Here is a 25957-nt window from a genome sequence, read left to right on the forward strand (position 1 = left end):
TAGTCTTAATAATGATTGACTTTTACGAAGATTAGTGTATAAAATATGTGATTATTGTAATTATTATAAATATTGATATCTGACCTATGTAATAAGTATATCCATGAGATTTTGTTATATTAGACATAAGAGGAGAAGATTTGTAAAATGTATGTAATAGGGAAAATAAAGAGGTAGCATCTGCTTCTGACTAACCCTTTTCAAACATGTTATGTGACATTATTTTGTTGTTGACTCGTTGTTTTTGTCCTGTTTTTATTTTAATGTTCGAAATAAAAGTTGTCATTCATTCATTCATTCGTTCATTGAATAACCCTGGTCAGACTTCTCTTCTGTCGGCGTGGAGCAAACAAATGAGCTCATTTAAAGGTGGGGTGCCTCATTTGAACTGTCCCTCAAAAGAAGAAAGTCAAATATTTCCGCTATTTTCTCTATTAAGTAATTCGTGAACTCTACGTGTATTTTTAATGTAACCATTTTATTTAATTATTTCATGTACAGTGTTTTACATCACTTTTGTAGGAACCATGGGCAGCACGGCGGAGCAGTGGTTAGTGCGTGTGCCGCACAGTTCTGAGGTCGTGAGATCGAACCTTCCTGTGTGGAGTTAGCATGTTCTCCCTGTGCTTTCGTGGGATTCCTCCGGGCACTCCGGTTTCCTCCCACATTCTAAAAACATGCATGTCAGGTTAACTGGCCGGTCCAAATTGTCCCTAGGTGGGAATGGGCGAGCGAATTGTCTGTCCCTGTGTGCCCTGCGACTGGCTGGCAACCAGTTGAGAGTGTCCCCTGCCCACTGCCTGAAGATAGCTGGGATGGGCTCCAGCACCCCCGTGGCCCTACTGAGGATAAGCGGTGCAGCTAATGAGATGAGATATATATGGGCAGCACAGTTCTGACATCATGAGATCGAACCTCCTGTGTGGAGTTAGCATGTTCTCGCCGTGCTTGCGTGGGTTTCCTCGGGGCACTCCGGTTTCCTCCCACATTCCAAAAACATGCATGTTAGGTTAATTGGCCGGTCCAAATTGTCCCTAGGTGTGAATGGGCGAATAAGTTGTCTGTCCCCCTGCAATTGGCTGGCAACCAGTTGAGGGTGTCCCCTACCCACTGTCCGAAGATAGCTGGGATGGGCTCCAGCACCCCCGCGACCCTACTGAGGATAAGCGGTGCAGCTAATGAGATGAGATATATATGGTCAGCACGGCGGCGCAGTGGTTAGAGCGTGTGCGGCACAGTTCTGAGGTAAAAAAATTAAACCTCCTGTGTGGAGTTTGCATGTTCTCCCCGTGCTTGCGTGGGTTTCCTCGGGGCACTCCGGTTTACCCCCACATTCCAAAAACATGCATGTTAGGTTAATTGGCCGGTCCAAATTGTCCCTAGGTGTGAATGGGTGAGTGAGTTGTCTGTCTCTCTGTGTGCCCTGCGATTGGCTGGCAACCAGTTGAGGGTGTCCCCTGCCCACTGCCTGAAGACAGCTGGGATAGGCTCCAGCACCCCCGTGACCCTACTGAGGATAAGCGGTGCAGATAATGGATGGATAGATGGATATATATATCATGTTTTTACCTGAGGTATCGGGGGTTCTAAACACATTGGCTAGTTACCATAGGTTACTATCCAATTCCACCTTACTATCCCCATTTAAGAACTGATTAATATCATATCCCGGGGTCTACTGTATTATCTATGTGTATGCATCTTAAACAATCCAAAACTAATCAAACGTCGCTGTCATGGGACTGAATTTAAGGCTTTCATTGTCACTGTCAACCGATGCAGTTTTTTGCTCGCCTCCTGCAGGAGCAAAGCGTGAGGGAAAAAAACAAAATCCAGGGCGCAGAGATCACTGGAGGTTGTTTCTGTCAAAGGCCAGATGCAGACACAAAAATAGCTCAACACATGCTGCGGCTAAACGCAATGACACTCTGCAAAGACCGTACTGAGCAAGGATGGGAGGACGAGAGGTCAAGAGAAAGCGTGGAAGACGAGATGGATGTGGATGTGAATCAAGAGGGAAGGTCTTTGGGAGCACAAATGACACTCGGAACAGTGGTAATAGAAAAGCCGTTGAGGTGCCTTTGAGGCTCATGTTTAGAAGTCTATAGACAATGTTCCCTGTAATTTTCCAGGGGTCTGAGCGTTCACAGAAAGTCGGTGAACAACGCTTGAAACAACAGTGAGCAACAGCAAACCCAAGTGTGGCCACTAAGTCATTATCAAACATGTCCAAAACTTGAAATCAAGATACATTTTGCTGAGTTTCCGGCAATGCAAAAAAATTCTTCACTTTTGAATGAATTGACGAATGTACGATTGCAAAGGTTGTACGGCCTACAAACGTCATTTGTTTTTACAACAATTTTTTCACAAAATTTCCATTTTTTTTTCCTGGTATCTTTTGTCGCATAATCCTAACATTTTTGGGGGCTTATTGAGTCGGTTGCACGATACACAACTGTATTTAATCACATTTTTTAGTGGAAGTACAATGTTGGCAACAAGATTGACTTCGTATAATTGGAAATGATTTGAATGCAACGCAAACTTTTTTTTCCTAATTTTTAAAATTCCTTTAAAAAAATTTCATCGTGTTTACTTTTTCCTAGCTATTACTTTTTACTTTTTGTTCTCTATTTACGTTTTTTCCTTTGTTTCCTTCTTTTTTTCTGGCTTTTTTTCTGAATTTTTCCTTCTTTTTTTTTTCCAGCTTTTCACTATTTTTTTCATTTTGGTATTTTTTTCTTTTTTGTTCTATTCCCCCTTTCCTTTAAGTCATTTTGTGCATCATTTTACATAACATTTGGTTATATAGGGATGAAAGAAGCAAAAAGAACCTGAAGAGCCGTTTAGGACCCGAAAGAGCCGGTTCTTTTTAGTGAGCCGAGCCGAAGAAGCCGGTTCTCAGAAAAAATCTACTGACTTTACTCAACTTCGTTCTACTTCGTCATTGACTTCAAAATACCGCATTTAAAACACAACGTGAGGGGAAACCTTGTATTTTTACCTTCATGCACCGTCGCTTCTTAATTAGCAATTTCGAGCCCTGATTTTTGTGAGCTGGCTAGATTTTCTTGTGCGCGGAAAAGCTCTGGGTAGTGCGCAATTACGCACACACGCAGCTTAGAGGGAACATTGCGCTGGCTAGATTTTCTTGTGCGCTGAGAATGTTGTTTATAGACCTTGCACAGTTGCATCAACCCCGAGCTGTGCACGTTAATGTAGAAAACGAGCTGTCCGGGTACGGTCTGAGGGAAAGATTTACGGCTGAGTGGCAGACACAAGATGGACTAAAGAGGGATAGCAAATTTCTTATTTATCCCACCAGGGCGTGATAAAAGCAAGGTGCAGATGCTCGCTAATATGAGCAAAACATCGTGTTTCCAGAAACTCAGAGACATGGTCAATCACCTGGACAAAGCATCAGGGTTGGGTAGGGTTACTTTAACTGGATTACTTTCAATTACTTTTGGATTACTCCAATACCAAATATGCTAATAAAAGACAAAATTAACTAAATAGGAATAAAATGACAAAATTTTGTGCAGGCTTGGGGAGTAACGGAATACATGGAACGGCAAAAATGATGTTGGCAAGCTGTTTGGATTTATTTTCAATTTTTTTCTGTCGCATTTTATGTTAGTTTTGCCAGAGATCAAAGAGATCAAAGCCAGGAGAGAAAGCTTACCACGTGTTGTGAGTCATCATTTTATTCCTATTTAGTTTCTTTTGTCTTTTATTAGCATATTTGGTATTGGAGTCATCCAAAAGTAATTGAAAGTAATCCAGTTAAAGTAACCCTACCCAACCCTTCGTATATCATTTTAAGAATATTTTCTACAAATTTTGAGATCCGATTTAAAATTATTAAATTATTATCAATTATCTTTCGCTTATTTTTGCACCATAAATCCCATTGGATTATAAAGCGCACCCCCCAAAAATGGTCTTCTCTGATATATTGGGGCATTGTGATTGCTGTTTATGTTCCACCGGATGCTAACGTTAGCATAGCGCTACATCTCCTGCCCTGTAGTGAGGGGGCCTCTCCTTGTGAGAGGTAAGAGAATTCTCCTACCATGGTCCGCTGTGTGTCGTAAGAGGCGACTAAAGTGGAGGGAACGAGGGGACTGGGGATCCTCTCCTCTCTATCTCTACTCCCTAAGAGACAGCAAGGCAAAGAAAGGGGGGCGGGAGACCGAAAGGTCTCGCAAACCCTAGTCATAGGGTCATTAAATGTGAGAGGATGTCGAAGTAAAGCGACTGAGTGGAAGAAAGAGGTGATCGGAAGGAAAGGAAACCTTGGATGAACAGAGGGGGACAAATGTCAAACAATCAGACTTTGGTAGCACTGGGACTAGCCTTCGACAAAAATATATGGTGTAGTTTGGGAGTCTGCAGCGGTGCCCTAGTGTCGCCGTGATTTGTACATGAAAAACAAATTAACTCGTTAAATGCCATCACGAATGAATACGATTGCAAAATCATTTAGCCCCATAGTGGCAAGATGTAAAAATATTCAGTCTGGCGATTCAGAGTCAGTAAAACCTCTGGAAATGGTTTCCGATAAATCACCAAGAGATGGCAGGAGTGGTTTTGATCAGATTATTGTTCACACATTGAGGGAGCCACTTCCTATAACCAGCAAATGAGTGTGTTTATATCGCAGGTAAGCGTAGTGAAGCAGTGTGGTTAGAGTGACGAAGCATGGAAAGTACCGGCAATTAACCCTTCATCAGAGCCCTTTCCTTTCAAAAAAAGATGACAAAGTCCCATCGTCATCGTCTGGCCAGAGAAGGAAGACGTTACCTTAACGACTGCAAGAACACAATGGCCTTAAGGGAACGCAATCGCCATGGAGACCGACAACGTGTGATTATTTCACCGGCAACATTAAGCGCTGAAAGGTTCTTACAAAGTTCATGCATCAGTGCATGGAAAGTGACCTTGTGATTATGGAAAGCAATATTTGTAAGGTTGGAGGTTGCAAGAAAAAGCAGAAAAGTGAAAGTTTTTTTTAGAAATTTCAAATAAAAAACTGTGTATCTTATTAATGTTCAGTGTGCTGTGGCTCAGGAGGTAGAGCGCTCGTCTTGGGATCAAGAGATAGCAGTTCGAATCCCGGCTCCTCCGTGTTACATGTCGAAGTGTCCTCGGGTAAGACACTGAACCCCTAATACCCCCAATTCAAAATAAGCAGGTTAGCGCCTTACATGGCTGCACGGCCGCTATCGGGAAATGTGAAGCAAACTGTAAAGCGCTTTGGGAAGTCTTGACTTGAAAAGCGCTATATGAATGCAGATCACTTCATTACATTCAACTGTTGTTTACAAAACAATGGTAAATGCTAGAAACATACATTTTCTAGAAAAGATGGGGGGTTTGTCCTAAGTCTATATAAATACAGTGCTACATTTTGCGCTCAAAATTGGAAAAATTTGGCTAGCCCAAATTGAAAAAATGTCTGGCATTTAATGAGTTAAATGAAACGATGACTTACTTTCAACACAGTATAAAATTGAAACAAATCTGTCGGTTTTGGTTTACCGTGTTGATAACCAACCAGTTTGAATACTACGAGTTGCAGGTTTCAATTTATTTATTCTCTCTTTTGATTTCTGGATGTTAATTATTTATGCTCCATACGGCCCTTTGCGAACTGCTTCTTCACTCCTTTCATATATCAAAAACCAAACGTGTTTTCGATGGATAAAACAAAGTACATCAATGAATGGGGCTTCAATTTAGTATTCTTTCACTTATACACAAATATTTTGGGTTAAGATGTATGGCAGCACGGCAGCGCAGTGGTTAACGCGTGTGCGGCACAGTTCTGAGGTCATGAGATCAAACTTTCCTGTGTGGAGTTTGCATGTTCTCCCAGTGCTTGCGTGGGTTTCCTCCAGGCACTCCAGTTCCCTCACACATTCCAAAAACATGCATGTCAGGTTAATTGGTTAATTTTTGGAATGTGGAGGAAACCGGAGTGCCCGGAGGAAACCCACGCAAGCACAGGGTGAACATGCAAACTCCATACAGGAGGTCCGATCTCATGACCTCAGAACTGTGCCACGGATGCGCTAACCACTCAGCAGCCGTGTCAAAGTATATATATATATATATATATATATATATATACATACAGTGTTCTCGTTTGTTAATTTTTGCTAGGGACGCATAGTGTCAAATCAACATGCGTCCCCCGGACGCAACTTTTTTGACACAAAATTGTCATTATTAACAGATTACTTTTTAAACAAAGATTTACTGCACTCCAAACTTTTCGTCAGGCAGATCCCCCATTGTTGTTTTGGTCTCGCGGTTCGAGTTTTTGTCTGCACGCCGATCTCGGCCAACGAGATCTCGTTGCTTCGAGACTACGCCATTGTTGTGGTGTTTTTTTTGTCGAGGGAAGGTGAAAATCAACACAAAAATGGTAATTTCCTAAGTCTCAGTAATAAGTCGAAACATAATGCAGAAAGTGATAACAACGGCAATAATTCCGGCACGAAAAAAACGGCGGAGAAATTCTTCGAAAGATCGCGGAGGCAAGGTAAACACGTGTGTAGAAGCGAACGATTCGACGAAAGAAAATAAACAAAAGGACTTTTCTGCCAAAATGGACTAAAATATATTCCTGGTTACGCTATGAGGAGGATGATAATGGATTGGACCTTGAGAAGGCATTACAACTGTGGCGGGACAGCAAATCACAAAGAATATATGAACGGAAAAATCTGAAGTGATAACTGCTTTGTATTACCAACTAACTGTGATGATTATAAAACTGAATGAAAATATAGATTCATATAATTATTTCAGCAATATTATTTTGTATAATGTACAATATTGTTGTGAACTGAAAAATCTAGAAGTGAAAACTGATTTGTATTACCAATAAACTGTGATGATTAAAACTGAATGAATATATAGATTTATATTATATATTTGTCGCCGATTTACAATTTCAACCTCGATAACACTAAAATTTGGAGACCCGTAGATCTCTGTTGGGACCCATCGAATTTTGAGCATGCGAGTCCCTGGGACCCATCACTTTTCACAGGTAATATGAACAAATATATATATATATATATATATGACAGTACAGCACTTGTATCTGTTCAACAAAGGTTTGAGCGTGTAAATTGGGTTTGTTTGAGAGTAATAAATAAATAAATAAATAAAGATTACTACTTTGCGGGTTTCGACTATCACGGGACGTTTTGGGAATTCAACCACCGGGATTACTATATACAGTATAATTAGCTTTTGAGCGCAATTATGTGAAGCAATCCTTAGCCTTGAAAATGTGAGTTTAAGTGTGCTATCCCGTGTTTATTGTAAGCGAATGCGCTAAAACAAGAAAAAACTTTTCTAAAACACATTCATCTCATTACTTTTGCAGTTTTTTTTTCACCAAGACCTTTTCAATAAAGGGTCCCCCCCCAAGGTTATCCGGACCTGGTACTCGTATTTACCTGGCGTGATGGCCATTCCGTTGCCGTTGACGACGGGGCTCTCCTCTTCCTCCTCCTCGGGCGGCTCCAGGCTGGCACGCTGCTCCATGTTGCTAACCGACTGGTTCCGCTTCCTCTTGCCCTGGGCGCTAGGCCGGGCTCCGGGCAGCAGGACTTCACTTACATTAAGAGGAGGGGCTGCTGGGGACGGTTCTGCTGGGGGCTTGGGTGTGCCGTAGAAGTTGTCTAGGATGGACCACAAAGAGAAACAAAAAAAAAAATCACTTTGTTGTTTCATTAGCACCGGTTCTGTGGAATGCTCTTCCCCCTGAGATCTGATCTGCAACCTCAGTGGAAATGTTTAAATCTAGGCTTAAAACACACTTCTACTCTATAGCATATGAATAACCTATGTTTTTTGTTGACAATACAGTGGAACCTGGGTTCTCGTGCATAATCCGTTCCAGAACCCTGTTCGAAAACCGATTAGTTCGATCACCGAAATCATTTTTCCCATTAAATATAATGTAAATCGTTTTAATCCGTTCCAACATCCTGAATGTTTACCACGAACCTAAACATGAAGCTAACCCAGGCTAATCGTATGTTCGCGTTAGCGTAATCTTTCGTACGGAAGATTACGCTAACATGAACGTGTAAAAATAAAAAAATCAGGTTGTTTACAAGTCATTTAGCACCCGGGTCTCCACAACAAGTGGTGAGCGGTTCATTGGAAAGGGGGCTCGGTTCCAACACCCTCAATGTTGGGCTCCGTTCCAACACCCTGAATGTTTAACGTAAACTTAGCAACATCCATTGCAGCCTGGTCATCCTGAAAGGGGGATTACCACATGTGCGGCCCCTTCTCAAGGTTTCTTCATTTTCCTCATGTTGAGGTTTTTGAGTTTTTCCTTGCCCTCTTGTTGGTTTCAGATCAGGGGATGGTGTAATAATAGTCTATGATAATAGTCTGTGCAATAACCTGTGCAGCCCTTTGAGACTCTTTGTGATTAAGGGCTATACAAATAAAAATGACTCGACTTGAATTATTGATTTTGATAGCAATCAAATAAAGCACTTTTTGATAAAAGTCATGTTAAAAGAAGAACTTCTAGTCTCATAATTTGTTTTGTAAGGATACTATTTTTTTCAGGCTGTAAAGCACGTCCAAATACCCCAAATTGGCCGGAAATTTGAACCTGAACCATGGGCATATCCAGTCCGTTTTGGGGGGGTGCTCAAACATTTTTCATCATCCATCCATCCATTATCTGCACAGCTTATCCTCAGTAGGGTTGCGGGGGTGCTGGAGCCCATCCCAGCCATCTTTGGGCAGTGGGCAGGGAACTCCCTGAACTGGTTGCCAGCCAGTCACAGGGCACATAGGGACAGATATTTCGGAAATTGAAACCCAGTTTGTATTTTAAATTAGTTGATGTTTTTGTTTTCTTCGGTCATACTTTGATTAAAAGTTTTGCCGACTTAGAGCGAGAGCGATGCATTTTTTAGGCGGCATGACGAAGGTATGGGACACAAACTCTTCTCAGTGAGAACGCAGAGCAGGTGGAAGGTCACAATACAGTCTGAAAGACACTATCATATGTGGATGTGGCAGGGTCCACAACACATCACAAACTTCAGAAGCAACAACCTGGCAACTGTTGGGGCTGAGGTTTCACTAGCTGCGGATCAGTTCTTTGCTCGCTTTGAAGCTGGAAGGCCACAAACAGTCACATCACACCCACCTACAACCTGCAATAACACAGCGTGTGCTGAAAACTGTTAACCCCAGGAAGGCAGCTGGCCCGGATGGAGTACCAGGCAGGGTACTCAGGGACTGTGCCGATCCGATGGCTGGGGTCTTCACCACCATCTTCAACCAGTCCCTGTCACAGGCTACCGTCCCACCCTGCTTCAAAATCTCCATCATCATTCCCATTCCCAAGAAGTCAGCAGTGGAAAGCCTCAACGACTACAGGCCTGTCGCACTTACGCCTGTGGTCATAGGCTGCTTTGAGAGGTTGGTGTCCCAGCACATCAAGGACTCCCTGCCACCCACACTGGACCCCCACTAACTAGTTTGCCTACAGGGTAAACCGCTCCACTGACGACGCCATAAACACAGCACTTCACACTGCGCCGAGACACCTGGACCACCGGGGAGCTACGTCAGAATGCTCTTTCTGGACATCAGCTCAGCCTTCAATACCATTATCCCGGAGATCCTGGTGGTGAAACTGTCTCACCTAGGACTCTCTTCCCCCATCTGCCACTGGATAATGGACTTCCTTTCAAACTGCCCACAGTCTGTGAAACTCTGCAACCACATCCCTCCCAACCTAACACTGAGCACTGGCTCCACCCAAGGATGTGTACTGAGCCCCCTGCTTTTCACCCTCTGCACCTCCGCCTGCTCACCGACCCACCTCACAAACACAATTGTTAAGTACGCCGTCGATACTACCTTGGTCGGCCTCATCTCTGAAGGGGACGAAGCGGCGTACAGGGATGAGGTGGAGTCACTGACAACGTGGTGTTTGAAAAACCACCTCATACTGAACACCACAAAAACAAAATAACTCATACTGGACTTCAGGAGGAAAGTCAGGAACCCAGCACCACTCATTATAAAAAGAGACTGTGTAGAGAGAGTCCACTCTATCAAATTCCTGGGTTTACACATCTTCGATGACCTCTCCTGGTCTGCAAACACCAGAGCGGTGGTAGGGAAGCCCCAGCAGAGACTCCATTTCCTGAGAGTGCTCAGGAAAAATCATCTGAAACAGCAGCTACTGGTGTACTTTTACAAAGCCACAGTGGAGAGCATTCTAACATACTGCATTACAGTGTGGCATGCTGGGTGCACGGCAGCAGACAGGAAAACATCAACACAGCCCAGAGAATTGTTGGTTGCTCTCTACGCAGTCTGGAGGACATTGCCTGCTCTCGCTACCTCAGCAGAGCAGAAAACATCATCAAGGACTTTTCTCACCCAGGCCACCACCTCTTTGACCTGCTGCCTTCCGGCAGACGCTACAGGTCACAAAGAACAAAAACAAACAGACTCAGAGACAGTTTTTCCCCAGAGCCATTACAACCCTTAACACACACCGCACAAAAAACTGAAACTCTTGCAAACACACTACCTCATACAGGTGTAAAATTGTATTCATGCCTATGCTCACTTTGCACAATGTTGCCTTTTTTCGCATATTGCACTAATCCGATCCCAAAACTGTATGTAACATCCTACTTGCCCACATTTCTTGTGTAGATATTGTGTAAATTATAACCTTTATCTTCTTTGTTCCATTATCCTCTTTGTTTTCCTTTATCCCCACTGTTAAATGTGAACCTGGAGTGCCACGTCCAATTTTGTTGTCACATTATGTTCAGTTCATTTTGTAACAATGACAATAAAGGTATATTCTATTCTATTCTATATGAATCGGCATCGGAGATCTCAAGTCAAGGGGTGCTGGCCAATCGGCGTGAATCTTGGCTTCCCGAAACGTTCCTCAGTGGTGTAGGAAGCAGCAGTTTTTTTTTTTTTTTTTTTTAATCTTTTTTTAATTGATTACATCTTTTTTTATCCTGCGTAGGAGTCATCCAGCAATAACTGAAGCAAAAATAAGGGGTCCCTGTCAATGTTCCCTCTAACTTTCAGGGGGTCAGAGCGTTCACACAAAGTCGGTGAGCAACGCTTGAAACAACCGTGAGCAACAGCAATCCCAAGTGTGGCAACTAAGTCATTATCAAACATGTCCAAAACTTGACATTTTGCTGAGTTTCCGGCAATGCAAAATGATTTTTCTCTTTTGAATGAATTGACTCATGTACGATTGCAAAGGTTGTACGGCCTACAAACGTCGTTTGTTCTTACAATTCTTTCACAAGATATCCATTTCTTTTTATTTCCTGATATATTTTGTCGCATAATATTAACATTTTTGGGGGCTTATTTAGTCGGTTGTAAGATACAGAACTGTACACATTTTTTAGTGGAAGTACAATGTTGGCAACAAGATTGACTTGATATAATTGGAAATTATTTGAATCCAACACAAACTTTGTATTCTTTTTTCTGTTTTTTTCTACTTTTTTAAAAAAAATTCCTTTAAAAAAAATTAATTGCGTTTATTTTTTCCGAGCTGTTACTTTTTTCTTTTTGTTCTCTATTTATTTTTTTTCCTTTCCATTTCTTTCTTTTTTTTCTGCCTTTTTTATGAATTTTTCCTTCTTTTTTTCTCTTCCTTTAGTTTCTTTTTTTCTCAGCTTTTCACTACTTTTTAAATTTAGTATTTTCTTCTATTTTGTTCTATTCCCCTCTTCCTTTAAGCCATTTTGTGCATAATTTTACTTAATATTTGGTCATGTTGGGATTAAAAGAAAAAACAACGGGAAGAGCCGTTTAGGACCCGAAAGAGCCGGTTCCTTCTAGTGAGCCGAGCCGAAAAAGCCGGTTCTCGACATACTCTACTAACTTTACTCAACTTCGTTCTACTTCGACTCGACTTCAAAATACCGCATTTAGCACACAACGTCACGTTTTACCTTCATGCACTGTAACTTTGACTTAAGTCGCTTCTTAATTAGTAATTTTGAGCCCTCATTTTTGTGCGCCGAGAATGTGCGAGCAGTGCGCGCAGCTTAGAGGGAACACTGGTCCTTGTTTTTCTTCATGTTTCATCATTTCTTATTCATGCTGTTAAGTCGCCACGGCACAAACAGTGAAATGAGAAAGGACTGCGGACCGACAGCTTCCAAAACACACAGCGATGAACATCAGAAGCCTCCAGCCTTTGTAGCACATCTGCTGCTACCATCCCCATGCGCACACACACAGTGACGACACAGCCTGTGCCGGCACACCTGCTTTGCAGCCCGACTGTCCCTGGGGGCCAAGCAAGCCCGTTTGTTGGGGAGCAGGAACCTGCTGCTGCCTTCAAAAACACGGGAGGGGAAAAAAAAAACGGTTCATTATCTGGTGGAAGATTATCAACTGCACACTGCGTGCAAAATAGAAAATCTGTTATCAAATGGTCTCCTGCTATTTCCTGCTTGAATGCCGCCATATCACAGACTTAGAGTTCAGACTACATCAGACTTGAGCACTTTGGGCCTCGAAGGAAGCATGTCCTCCATGATTTTGGGGGTTTCTCTTCAAGGATTTTATACATTTTACTATAAAGGATTTTATCTCATCTCATTAGCTGCACCGCTTATCCTAAGTAGGGTCGCGGGGGTGCTGGAGCCCATCCCAGCAATCATCGGGCAACGGGCAGGGGACACCCTGAACTGGTTGCCAGCCAATTGCAGGGCACACAGGGACAGACAATTCGCCCAAAACCACCCTTCCACTGATAAAATATTAAAAAAAATCGGGTTTTTTTGGGGTTTGATCCCTTAAATCAAGTTAATTTTTCGGGCTCAGGCTAGGCCAGGCTTTTCTACCCACGGGCTGGGCGGGATTTTTTTTTAGATCTTACAGTTTGTTCAGACCCTTCAGTGGAAAAATACCAAGTGTTGCATCAAGTCACAGATTATAGAGGATAAATTCATTAGTGGGAATTGTTTTCTCATGTGAATTAAGGTTTTTGCTCCACTTCACGTTATTGATACAATCTTTGAGCCTGGGTGGTGGATCTTACATTGTTAGCATTGAGCTAGCAGACTCTTGTATACGTATTTCATACGGTTCTCGCAAACAGTCGATGGCAAATTTGGACAAACTAATAGCGGGTCTGACATGCATAAACTGCTAACCAGGGTTGGGTAGGGTTACTTTAACTGGATTACTTTCAATTACTTTTGGATGACTCCAATACCAAATATGCTAATAAAAGACAAAATAAACTAAATATGAATAAAATGACTACATTTTGTGCAGGCTTGGGGAGTAACGGAAAAAAGCTGTTTGGGTTTATTTTCATTTTGTTTCTGTCGCATTTTATGTTAGTTTTGCTGGAGATCAAAGAGATTGTCAAGAAACGGACCAGGAAGCAAGAAGTCTGAACTCATATGTGTAGACGATCCGTCACTTTAATTAGGAAAGATAAGTTGTCCAACACACAAACGGACCAGAAACAAAACAAAACAGGTTCAAAGGCAATCAAAACTACAAACTTGGCATTACTCAGATTAAACGGGCATGAACAGGGTTTCAACGAGGGTTAAACAATGCTCTGGCAACGGGCAGTCCCAAAAGGAGTTTTTAAGTACTCCAAAAGCAATCAGTCCAATGCGTCTCAGCCGGTGTCAAGGGGCGGGGCCAGCTGGGCGCCATGACAACCGTGCAGGACATGACAGAAATCAAATCCAGGAGAGAAAGCTTACCACGTGTTGGAGTCATCATTTTATTCATATTTAGTTTCTTTGGTCTTTTATTAGCATATTTGGTATTGGAGTAATCCAAAAGTAATTGAAAGTAATCCAATTAAAGTAACCCTACCCAACCCTGCTGCTAACACAAACTAGTTTTTGTTGATCATATTCAATGGTCTTTTGATCTTCTTTTGGGATCACTTTGCCGACGTATTGCAAAAGCAGCAAACACTCTCAGCTCTTTGAAAGCTAGCACGGGGGAAGCGGCAGAGCACCCCAATTGTGTTACACTCGAAGCCAAATTGGATTTTCTGCATTTTTATCAGATTGAAGCAGAGATGATGGGAGGGAAAAGCCACGAGGCCCATGGTTTCTTTGCTGACATTCTTCAACGGTGCATTAAACAACCGTTTTGTTTTCTTCAGCTGCCACTGCAGTTTGTTGTTTGACAAAACCACAATAAACTAAAATCTTTTGAATCAGTGAATGAATACTTCTCTCACTGCTTCTATCAATATGGATTACCGTAAATTCCGGACTATAAGCCGCTACTTTTTTCCCAAACTTTCAACCCTGCGGCTTATTCAGTGATTTATGTAATTTATCTAACGGCCGTCAGCGGCGCTCGAGTACAAAAAGTAAGATTTAGACCGATGGAATATATGCAAGTGAGGCTGCGGGAGCGTGGGACGACGTCTATATGACAAAGTTTCTTTCCGACACTGAGGAAGACGACTTTAATGGCTTCAGTTCTAAGGAGGAAGATGAGGACGGTTTACCGTGATTTTTACAAGTACGGTATGTTTTTTTAACAGACCCGTTTACTGTGTTGCGAGCGTGTTGCTACCATTAACTGCCCTGTCACAGGCACCGTTTGGGATGAAAGATATATTATTATTATTAAAACTTTGAAAACTCTCTGGGTGTACCGTCTTTCTTTGTAAATATGTGTAACCCATGTATAATATGTATTTGCAACTGTATATTTTTGTAATGTATTTATTTGTATTTATTTTAGACGCTTATTCTGATATGTTTTGCACGGGTGAATGAAAAAGGAGGGGCGGAACAAACGCGGGTTGACGGGGATTGGGGACCAGTAAAGGTGAGGAACAGACAGACCTGTTTGCGGACGCGGCGGACAATAGTGGACATATATTTTTCCCACCCTTACCTTTGGAAATATACACTTTTTTCCTTGGATTACTTTCAACGGGACCCGGAGTACCAGTATCATTTTCTGTTCATTTTGACGGCTGTGATTTTTGGACTGTGTACTTTAATGAAGGACATTCAGTTACAATCGCGGGACATAAAGTCGGGATTGGGTTAATTTTGTGTTTGTGTTACATTTTTTAATGTCGGCGCATGCGGCTTATATACAGGTGCGGCTTGTGTAAGTACAAAATCGGTTATCCTCTTAAAATGTGGCGGGTGCGGCTTATAATCAGGTGCGCTCTATAGTCCGGAATTTACGGTAACAATTGTTTGTTAAGGTTTTTATTCAATTGCAAATATTTAACAATAATCATGAATGCAAATACACTAGCATTAGCAGCTAGCAGCTGTGTCAACAATGACAGAGTTGGTGTTAATAGTTAAGGTCTGTGAAACTGGCTTTAGCTGATTAATTATTTTGCACTAACTGCTAGGGCAAAGGTGTCAAAAACAACATGCCAACATCATTTTTGCTGTTCCATGTATTCCGTTACTCCCCAAGCCTGCACAAAGTACTCCACAAGCAATCAGCCTAATGCGTCTCAGCCGGTGTCAAGGGGCGGGGCCAGCTGGGCGCCAAGACAACCGTCTTTTATTAGTATATTTGGTATTGGAGTAATCCAAAAGTAATTGAAAGTAATCCAGTTAAAGTAACCCTACCCAACCCTGCTTACTAATGACCTCTAACTCCAGCGAGTCAACAGTTTTTTGATAAGCAATAAACTATTTGACTATTTGAGTGAAAGACTATTACAGACATTCCAATATTTTTTCTTAGTAATTTATTTTGATATCATTTCTGACTCATTTTTCTTGAAAATGATACGATACACAGTCATCCAAAAAGAGACTACATAATGGGAGCAGAATTAAGCACAGGCCAGGCCTCCTGAGTTAAGGATTTGTTAAAGCACACATGGTCACAAAGCTTTTGGGCAAAAAGAACCGAGGAGCCTCCTCCATCTGTACATGAATCCCTTGCAGCAAAACGAAGCACATGACATAGACACACACATGCTTGCTCTCACGCACACACAAATACACAAACATAAAACATGTCACAATATAAGTACCGTATATTCAAAAGCTGACCATGCGCCTTATAATACAATGCGCCTTATATATGGATCAATATTAAGTCGCAAAGTCTTGCAACTAAGGCAAGCAGCTGCCGACTCGATTCTCCCCCGAAGGCGAAGTCGTCCGCGGTGTATGCTGGGATTTATATACCGGCGTTACATTTCCTAACCAATGTGTCAATCATCATTTGAATCAGTCACTATTGGCTAAAGTTATTCGGAGGTAAAGGAGGCGGATCCTTTTTATCATTTACAGGCTCGCGTAGGCTAAAGGGGCGAAACAAAGCCTGCGATTGGCCGAAAAAGATGAATGTGAATCACACGTTGGGTTGCACTACGGCTTAGAGAAAACATTTTTTACTAGTCTGTATTTGTAAATATTTATTACACTCACGGTTGTAAGAAAACCATGTTTACGTATCATTATTGAACGTGATGGCTGCAAGAGAACTTAGGGGAGCTATGCAGCTTTATATTTTCCCGGTATCTTGTTTTAGAACGATCTTGAGGTTTCTGTGATGAGTCTATTTTTAAACTAAATTCAATTCAAAGTGTTTATTGTCATATGCACGGTAAAGAACCCTGTTTCCCTGCACAATAAAATTCTTACTTTGCTGTCCAGACAGTTGCCAGCAAAAAATAAAATGGAAACTAAGAAATGTTTGGCATTTCTTGAATCCCTAGACTTTAAGCTTCCGAATAATATTTGGTTTTGATTGGTGACATCGTACAGACACTGTTTCCGTACATGTCTGAGACACGTATTTGCTTCTTTGCAAGCTTTCGGAATGTTAAGGGGGTAAGAAGTTGGACTGAACTATCGGACTGTTTTGTCCACGTTCCCATTGTAGCGCCTTATAATCCGGTGCGCCTTATGTATGGAAAATATAGGACCAAAAACTATTTTTGGGGGTTGCGCCCTATAACCCGGTGCGCCTTATAGTGCGGAAAATACGGTAATAAGGATTAAGAAACTTATTTTTGTAATGTTGTAATTTGAATTTGCAAGAATGTACTAATTCAAAAGACGATAAGGCATTATGCACAGATGCTGTTTTTGGACCGCAGCCTAAACTGGAAGGCAATCAACCGAGGTTACAGCAAACCCATTAAACCCAAATTTCATTATGAACAAAACATTGTGGAACAAACTTTGACACAGTGCAAGCCATTTATAATCCATTTCACTCCTCAACAATACTCACACATTCAACAACTCATATTAGCATTGCTTTTTTGTTTCTTCCCATGTATCTCATATTCAACGACGGCTATACACCCTTGGTGTCAAAGTCAAATAAATGGAAGGGCAGAATAAGAAATGATGCGACAAGTCGAAGGCCGGACTAATGCAGTGTTCATTTGACCTGTGAAAAGTGATGGGTCCCGGGGACTCGCATGCTCAAAAATCTATGGGTCCCAACAGAGATCTATGGCTCCCCAAAATTTAGTCTTATCGCGGTTGAAATTGTAAATCGGCGACAAATATATAATATAAATCTATATTTTCATTCAGTTTTAATCATCACAGTTTATTGGTAATACAAATCAGATATCACTTCAAGATTTTTCAGATCACAACAAAATCTTACATTATATAAAATAATATTGCTGAAATAATTACCGTATTTTCCGCACTATAGGGCGCACCGGGTTATAGGGCGAACCCCCCAAAAATAGTTTTTGGTCCTATATTTTCCATCCATAAGGCGCACCGGATTATAAGGCGCTACAATGGGAACGTGGACTAAACAGTCAGATGATTCAGTCCAACTTATTACCCCCTTAACATTCCCAAAGCTTGCAAAGAAGCAAATACGTGTCGTAGACACGTGCGGATGCGGTGTCCGTACTATGTCACTCAAATGCATCGTTTCAAATATCATTCGGAAGGTTAAAGTGTTGGGATTCAAGAAATGCCAACCATTCCTTAGTTTCTATTTTAATTTTTGCTCGCAACTTTACTGTGCATATGACAATAAACACTTGGAATTGAGTTTAACTCACTCAACTTATCACAGCAACATCAAGATCGTTCTAAAACAAGATACCGGGAAAATATAAAGCCGCATAGCTCACCTAAGTTCTCACGTTCAATAATGATACGCAACCATGGTCTTCTTACAACCGTGAGTGAAGTAAATCCAGGAGAGTAAAATATTTACAAATACAGACTAATGAAACATGTTTCTTTATGGCGTACTTTAGCAAGCTTGCTATTCACAGTCAACTTTTTCGGCCAATTGCAGGGTTTGTTTTGGCCCTCTAGCCTATCCGAGGCTCCGAATAACTTCAGCCAATAGCGATCGATTCAAATGATGATTGACACATTGGTTAGCCAATGAAACGCCGGTATATAAATCCCAGCATACACCGCGGACTACTCCACGTTCGGGGGAAAATCGAGTCGGCGGCTGTTGCGTAAGTTGCGAGACCTTGCGACTTAATATATATAAGGCGCACTGTATTATAAGGCGCATGGTCAGCTTTTGAAAAAAATTAAGACTTTTAGGTGCGCCTTATAGTGCAGAAAATACGGTATATTAATCTATATTCTTTTGTTTATTTTCTTTTGTCGAATCGTTCGCTTCAACACAGGTTTTTTCCTTGTCGCCGCCGTTTTTTTCGTGCCGGAATTATTGCCGTTGTTATCTCTTTCTGCATTATGTTTCGAATTAGTACTGACACTGAAGAAATGACCAATTTTGTGTTGATTTTCACCTAATACTAACTGTTTTTTCGGAGGCATACTCATACCTGTCAACCTCCACGGCTCCATGCCCTTAAAAACTATATTTTCCCTTACAAAATACAAAAAAAAATCTTACACCACATTTTTTTTCAAGCGTATTTATTTATGTAGTTTAATATGTTATATTGTACATGTTTTTCCTTATATCATATATATTGTTAATGAACATTTTGTTGTGAGACACTGAGTTGCTCGACATGAATGAGGTTTATTATAAAAAAAAGTTCAAAAATGGTTTTGGTAATATACTGACTAAAGGGATAACCACAAACCTGTCTTTTTTAACTTTCTCCTTTTATATTTTTTCTCAAGTTCTCTATACAACATAATCATTCGTAACATAATGCATCAAAGCAAGTGAGCCGTTTGAGAGCCGGCTCTCTTTAATGAGTTGAGCCGAAAAAGCCGGTTCTCTAAAAAGAGACGGACTAAGTTTCACTACACAACTCGAACTCGTTTGACTTGATTGATTTGCCGTTTCGTGATAGTCGATGTATTCCGGATGGTACCCATAATTGACAAATTAGCTTTTTTCCGTACAGATTTTCTTGTATGTGATACAAGTCTTAAAATGCGTAATAAACGTACTTTGTACGGCAAAAACGTACAGGTTGACCGGTATGCATACATAACCTTCACTCAACGACAAGCACCACAACAATGACGTCATCTCGAATCAACGAGATCTCGTTTGCCGAGATCGACGTGCAGACGAAAACTCGAACCGCGAGACCAAAACAACAATGGCGGATCTGCCTGACAAAAAGTTTGGAGTGCGGTAAATCTCTGATAAAAAAAAGTAATCGGGTAATAATGACAATTTTGTGTCAAAAAAGTTGCGTCCCGGGGACGCACGTTGATTTGAGAGAATGCGTCCCCAGCAAAAATGATGCAGGGACGCGGGCAAACCAGAACACTGTGTCAATCTGTCAGGTTTTTAATGTAAATCTCTTGAATTTCTGTCTCAAGGTAATTAGATTGTTTTTATATTAATAAATATAAAAACAATGTTTCTCATACACACACACACATGAAGTAACGTTTCAATAATCAGTCTAATTGCATCTCTTGTACGTTTATCAATCTTATATTCTCTTATTTTGAAGTCGTGTTTATGTGTTTAATGTTTTCACTGACGTGAAATAAACCACGCCCCCCTGGGGGCGGTCTCTTTTTCCTCTTGGAACCATTATGAGAGCCTCGTGTGAGTACTTGCTCCTACTATCACGGGTAATATTTTAACATTATATGTATTTTATTTGGGTAAATATGGCCACGAAATAGTCTTAATAATGATTGACTTTAACATAATCTATCTTCCCATCAACTCGAACAATCTTCCCAATGCCTGCTGAAGAAAAGCAACCCCAGATCATCATGCTGTCAAAACCATGGTTGACAGTGGGAATGGTGTTTTCAGGAGGATGGACACTGTTACTATTACGCCATCTTAACGCTTTGCGTTCAGCCCAAACAGTTCAATTTTGTTTTCATTTCACTGGAGCACCTTGTTTCACATGCTATTTGTGTCTTCCACGTGGGCCTTTTCGTGGTATTCTTTCCTAAAGGGCTGTCTTCTTTCCACTCTTCCATGAAGGGCAGGTTTGTGCAGAGTATGACTAATAGTTTTCTTATGCACAGATGATCACTTCTCAGCTGTGTATGCCTGCAGGAACATCCGATGTGATCTTGGGCATCTCATTAGTTTTCTCCACGTTTATGCTGAAAGTTTAGAGCAGGGTTCAGCATCCTTTTCGGTGCGGAGTGCCATTTTCAAATTTCCCTGTAAATAAGTGTGCCACACCAAGATTCATGACTCGCTCAACATTTTTTTAATATCCAACAGAGCTGTCATTTTACACCAGTCAGAATATACAACATGGATAGACATTTTAATCGTATAACTTCAACCCTTTTTGAACCAACGTATATTTTTATTTATAAAAAAGTTCCGAGGCACACCGTCTGTCGAAAATGTTTGAAAATGAAGTTATGTCAAATATTTCACTGAACTACGTCTTAAAAGAAGAAAATAATACTTAAAATAAAAAAAGCAATGATGTGCTTTGTTTTTTATTTATTACAGTGCCAGTGTTCTCTTTTGCCCGGGTCCCTGTGTCCCAGACGCATTATTTTTGCTGGGGACGCATCGTGTCAAATCAACGTGTGTCCCCGGGACGCAACTTTTTTGACACCAAATTGTCATTATCATTTTTTAACAAAGATTTACGCAAATCCAAACTTTTCGTGAGACGGATCCGCCATTGTTGTTTTGGTCTCGCGGTTCGAGTTTTCGTCTGCACGCCGATCTCCAGTTCGAGTTGTGTAGTGAAAGTCCGTTTCTTTGTAGAGAACCGGCTTTTTCGGCTCAACTCATTAAAGAGAGCCGGTGATCAAACGGCTCACTTGCTTTGATGCATTGTATTATGAATGATAATGTTGTATAAAGAAGTTAAGAAAAAAAGGAAGTAAGTCGAGTTTTCGTCTGCACGTCGATCTCGGCAAAGAGATGACGTCATTGTTGTGGTGGTTGTCGGCGAGGGAAGGTTAAGTATGCATACCTGTCAACCTGGATTTTAAGACGTGTACGACGTACAAGAAAACGCGAATTTGTCAATCACGGGTACCATCCGGTAAACACCGACTATCACGAAAACGACAAATCAATCAAGTCAAACGAGTTCTACTTGTGTAGTAAAAGTCCGTCTCTTTTTAGAGAACCGGCTTTTTCGGCTCAACTCGTTCAAGAGAGCCGGCTCTCATGCGGCTCACTTGCTTTGATGCATTATATTACGAATGATTATGTTGTATAAAGAAGTTAAGAAAAAAAAGAAAGAATAAAAGGAGAAAATGAAAAAAGACAGGTTTGTGGTGATCCCTTTTAATCAGTATATTACCAACAATAATTAATGCAGAAAATGAATTAATAATTTGAATAAGAAAATGTATTATTCTACTTAATTATATTTGCATGTATTTTTTCCTTCTACGGTGAACGTCCAAGCAACTTCATTTTTGAACTTTTTTATAATAAACCTCATTCATGTCGAGCAACTCAGTGTCTCACAACAAAATGTTAATTAACAATTTATATGATATAAGGAAACACATGTACAATATAACATGTTAAACTACATAAACATGTTTGAAAAAAAAAAAGATTTTTTCGTATTTTGTAAGGGAAAATACGACAGTTTGTAAGGGCATGGAGCACACTAAATTTTGGGGACCCATAGATCTCTGTTGGGACCCATAGATTTTTGAGCATGCGAGTACCCGGGACCCATCACTTTTCACAGCTAAAATGAACACTGCAGTGCAATCTTAAACCGCTTTGTTAAACAAATTAAGTAATTAAATGTACTGTGCTACCTCAAGAGCAGATAATTAGTATTTAAAAATCTACTGCCACCTACTGATATGGATGACTATTACAGTTCCTCATCTGAAGATTGCAAAAATACTGAATAATGGCCTGATTTTTTTGGAAATATAAAATTGGGCAGATTCCAGCAGCACACTAGACAAGGTCTCACAAGGGCGATACAAATAAACATGACTTGACTTGACTTGACACACGAAGCAGAGGAGGGGCGCTAACGTAAAGCCTCTAAATAACACAGCACGTAACCGAAAATGTCTAACTTTCAGGTAAAAATGCGCATTTCGGAAATAATAATCATTATTATTTTGCCGTGCCAGTTCGAAGGTCTTGGGAACCTCCTCTGTGGGTTCAAATCCAGCTACCGGACTTCCTGTGCGGAGTTTGTATGTTCTCCCCGTGCTTGCGTGGTTTTCCTCCGGGCACTCCGGTTCCCTCCCACATTCCAAAGACATGCATTTCAGGTGGATTGGTCGGTCCAAATTGTCCCTAGGTGTGTAAATGAGCGAGCAAGTTGTCTGTCCCTGTGTGCCCTGCGATTGGCTGGCAACCAGTTCAGGGTGTCCCCTGCCCACTGCCCGATGATTGCTGGGATGGGCTCCAGCACCCCCGCGACCCTACTGAGGATAAGCGGTGCAGCTAATGAGATGAGATGAGATTATGCCGTGCGCTCGCGTGCCACTGGTTAACCCTTCGCGTGCCACTGCTAGGTTGCCGACCCCTGGTTAAGAGGAACAGTCAGGTCTTGGTAGATTTACAGTGGTTTTATGTTCTTTACATTTTGAAATTATTGCTCGCACAGTGCTCTGGGAGATGTGTAAATTTTGTTTCCCATTCCTGCTTAAAACTAGCCCTTAACTTTAGCCTGTACCTGCTAGGTATATTCTTTAGTCTTGATTATGCTGTCTTTTCTCCAGTGTCTGCTTTCACAGACCTCTAGGCTCATCAAAGAGCAGGTACATTAAAACTGAGACTTAATGCATTCTCTGATTCAGGTCGACATTAGATCATTTAGAAGTCGCCGGGGAACTTCTGAGAGAACACGGAAGCAATACAGTGGAACCTCGCTAGTTCGCGGTTCCACTTTTGCGGGTTCAAAGCTTCGCGGGTCTAAAAAATATACCTTACCTTCTCAATAAAAGCATTTATTGACTTGACGCCATTGAGCGCGAGCTTATGTCAACTGAGGACACGGTGTGGACACTCTTATTGTGAAGGGGAGGGGGAGGCCCTGACACAATGCTTAGTCATTGCCGCTTCGCGCAACCCCCCCTCCTCCTTCAACTCCTCCCACCGCACCCCCTTCTTATGTGGCGCCCATTTTATCAAGGAGGGAACTCGGCGACGCGACGTAAGTATATTCGCTTCCGTCACATTTCATCTCAAGTTTGACTTTGTTATACCAAAAGCGAGCGGTTGTTTGTACTACCTAAACATGGCTTATTGTGTGTGGTTTCGTGTATTTGTTGTAAAAGCCGTTCGATGCCGATAGCTAAAGTATGTTATTGTCAGAAGGTAGCTCTTTCACTTTCATTAAAATGAACACGGACCTTTTTTTCAACTGTTGTTTCCCAAAACGCTTCACAAACCCTCATGAAATATCACATTTTCACTGTTTTTATTTTCAATATGTAACCGGTAGTGTTAACAAGCGAAATAAACTGCGATGGCTTCATGTGGTTGAGAGCGGTTCATACAATCATACCGAATGGTTCGTAGTGGTTTCGCCGCAGTCCTATTCCGTGTACATACAACATATTTTATAGTCTTTTTTTGTTATAACATGAATTTCACTCTCTCTCTCTCTACCTGTATTCTATGTGGTGTACTGTATACAGGGAGTATACTGTATACCTGTATACGTTTTTTTAAGCATTTTTGAAGGGGCGCCGCTACTTCGCGGATTTTCAGTTTTCGCGGGTGGTCTCGGTCCCCATTAACCGCGAAAACCGAGGGATTACTGTATTTTGCAACAACAAATTTTCACTTTTTTTGTTATACGTATAAAATGTTGAAATGATTTCATTCCACTTCACAACTGTGCCTTATGTATTTGATTCTTGGGAAACTATTTCAGATTTTTAGCTTTAAAGTTGAAACCTAAACTGAGGCATTATGACAAAAAGTTCTTGGGGGCCAATACTCAGAATGGAGAAATAAAATTAAGAATAGGACAGCCAGATGACAAGACCTCACAGTTAATTTTAAGATTAGCAATGTGAATAGCACTTTTTGTGATTTATTGTTTTATCGTCTGCTTCTATCTTCGGTGTTTTTCGTCCCGTTTGAAAACTACACTTTGGATTACTTTCTATCCTATGGTTATGGGTTTTAACACGCAAAAATGCGTTTATTCGAGGAATCACCTCCTTGCCCTGAAGAATTCTCGTGCCGGCGTGATGAGGGGGCCGATCGTGGATGGCGAGCCGGAGCTAGCTAAGCGGCTAGCGGCGTTATAAGCTTTTGGTACCGTCCGTAATCACGGTAAATTTGAAGTTCTCTACCAAAAAAGACCGGCGAACTGGCTGAGCTGGTGAAAAACATCAAAGCGCACAGGGAGAGCAGTTTGCTGTGTTTTACGGAAACGTGGCTCACGTTTAGCATCCCAGATGCTAACATGGAGCCATCCGGAGCTAACCGGACCAGAGCTATCCGGAGCTACCCGGCTTCAGCGCTGTTAGACAGAGACACGAAAGCCTGCGGGAAGCGGAGAGGGGGTGGACTCGCTAACACGAGATGGTGTATCCCTGGGCACAAAGATTTCCATCTGCCGCAGGGACGTCGAACTTTTGGACTAGCGTGTGACGTCATCCACTCTGCTGTGGCTAAACTACAACACAGCACCCCGAGGTCATCCTGTTAATCAAGGGAGACTGCTGGGAGTGTGAATTTCCCTACGGGGATGAGTAAAGTATCTATCTATCTATCTATTTATCTATCTACTATGCATGTTGCAATTGTTTAAGAGAAATCTTCAGTGTAGTATTTTACCAAGTAACAATTGCAACCATGACAGAAAACGATCATAAAATGCTACAATCAAAATATCGTTAAAATAGTCGGATTTATTTTTTTCATAAAGAGTTTAATAATGCAACAACTTGTCTGCTGTAATGCATGCATGAATATGTAATTAAGAGCTGCAGCGCAGCCACATAAATCATGCTAAGAGAATTAGCTTAGCGTGTTGCATTTGGGAGCCAAGGATGGAAATGCAAAAAAAACATGTTTGGGGCGCAAATGTTTGATCACCTTACTTCCTCCCTTCCTACCAACCAGCACAGGGAGAACATGCAAACTCCGCACAGGAAGGTTGGTAGCTGGATTTGAACCCATGACCTCAGAACTGTGCCGCACACGCGCTAACCACCGCAACATCGTGCTGCCCCATGAAGAAATCCCAAATCCAAAAATATATCTGGAATTTACATGTACACATTTTAATCTTGCGTGTGCATTTTTCAACACATAATTTTTAGATCTTGAATAAATTGCTTAAACATTTGAGGATATGAATAATAGATTTGCAAACATTTTTGAAAACCTTTCCTTATAAACCTTGTGTAAAATGACAGTAACATTTTCAGGTGCAGGAAGTTCCTCCTTTTACAATTACCACTGTGAAATGCTAGCTTAAATGTTTGCATTGCTCATAATAAATTATCATAACTGCTACATAATCCTTACACTAATACACATTTCATAGTGCCCTGTTTTAGTGCACCATGCACCTGTCCTCTTA

General features: G+C 41.3%; 1 protein-coding gene across 4 annotated transcripts in view; it reads right to left on the reverse strand.

Moving 5' to 3' along the window:
- The window catches only part of magi2b (membrane associated guanylate kinase, WW and PDZ domain containing 2b), a 260147-nt gene that overhangs the window by 124018 nt on the left and 110172 nt on the right, over positions 1-25957 (reverse strand). For all 4 annotated transcript variants that reach the window (XM_088339562.1, XM_088339565.1, XM_088339564.1 and 1 more), the window contains exon 4: positions 7482-7706. In XM_088339562.1, the coding sequence (XP_088195688.1) occupies positions 7482-7706 (225 nt within the window). The remainder of the gene's footprint in view (positions 1-7481; positions 7707-25957) is intronic.

The sequence above is a fragment of the Urocampus carinirostris genome, chromosome 7, assembly GCF_059441175.1.
Source record: "Urocampus carinirostris isolate Australia breed hairy pipefish chromosome 7, RoL_Ucar_1.0, whole genome shotgun sequence".
NCBI lineage: Eukaryota > Metazoa > Chordata > Actinopteri > Syngnathiformes > Syngnathidae > Urocampus > Urocampus carinirostris.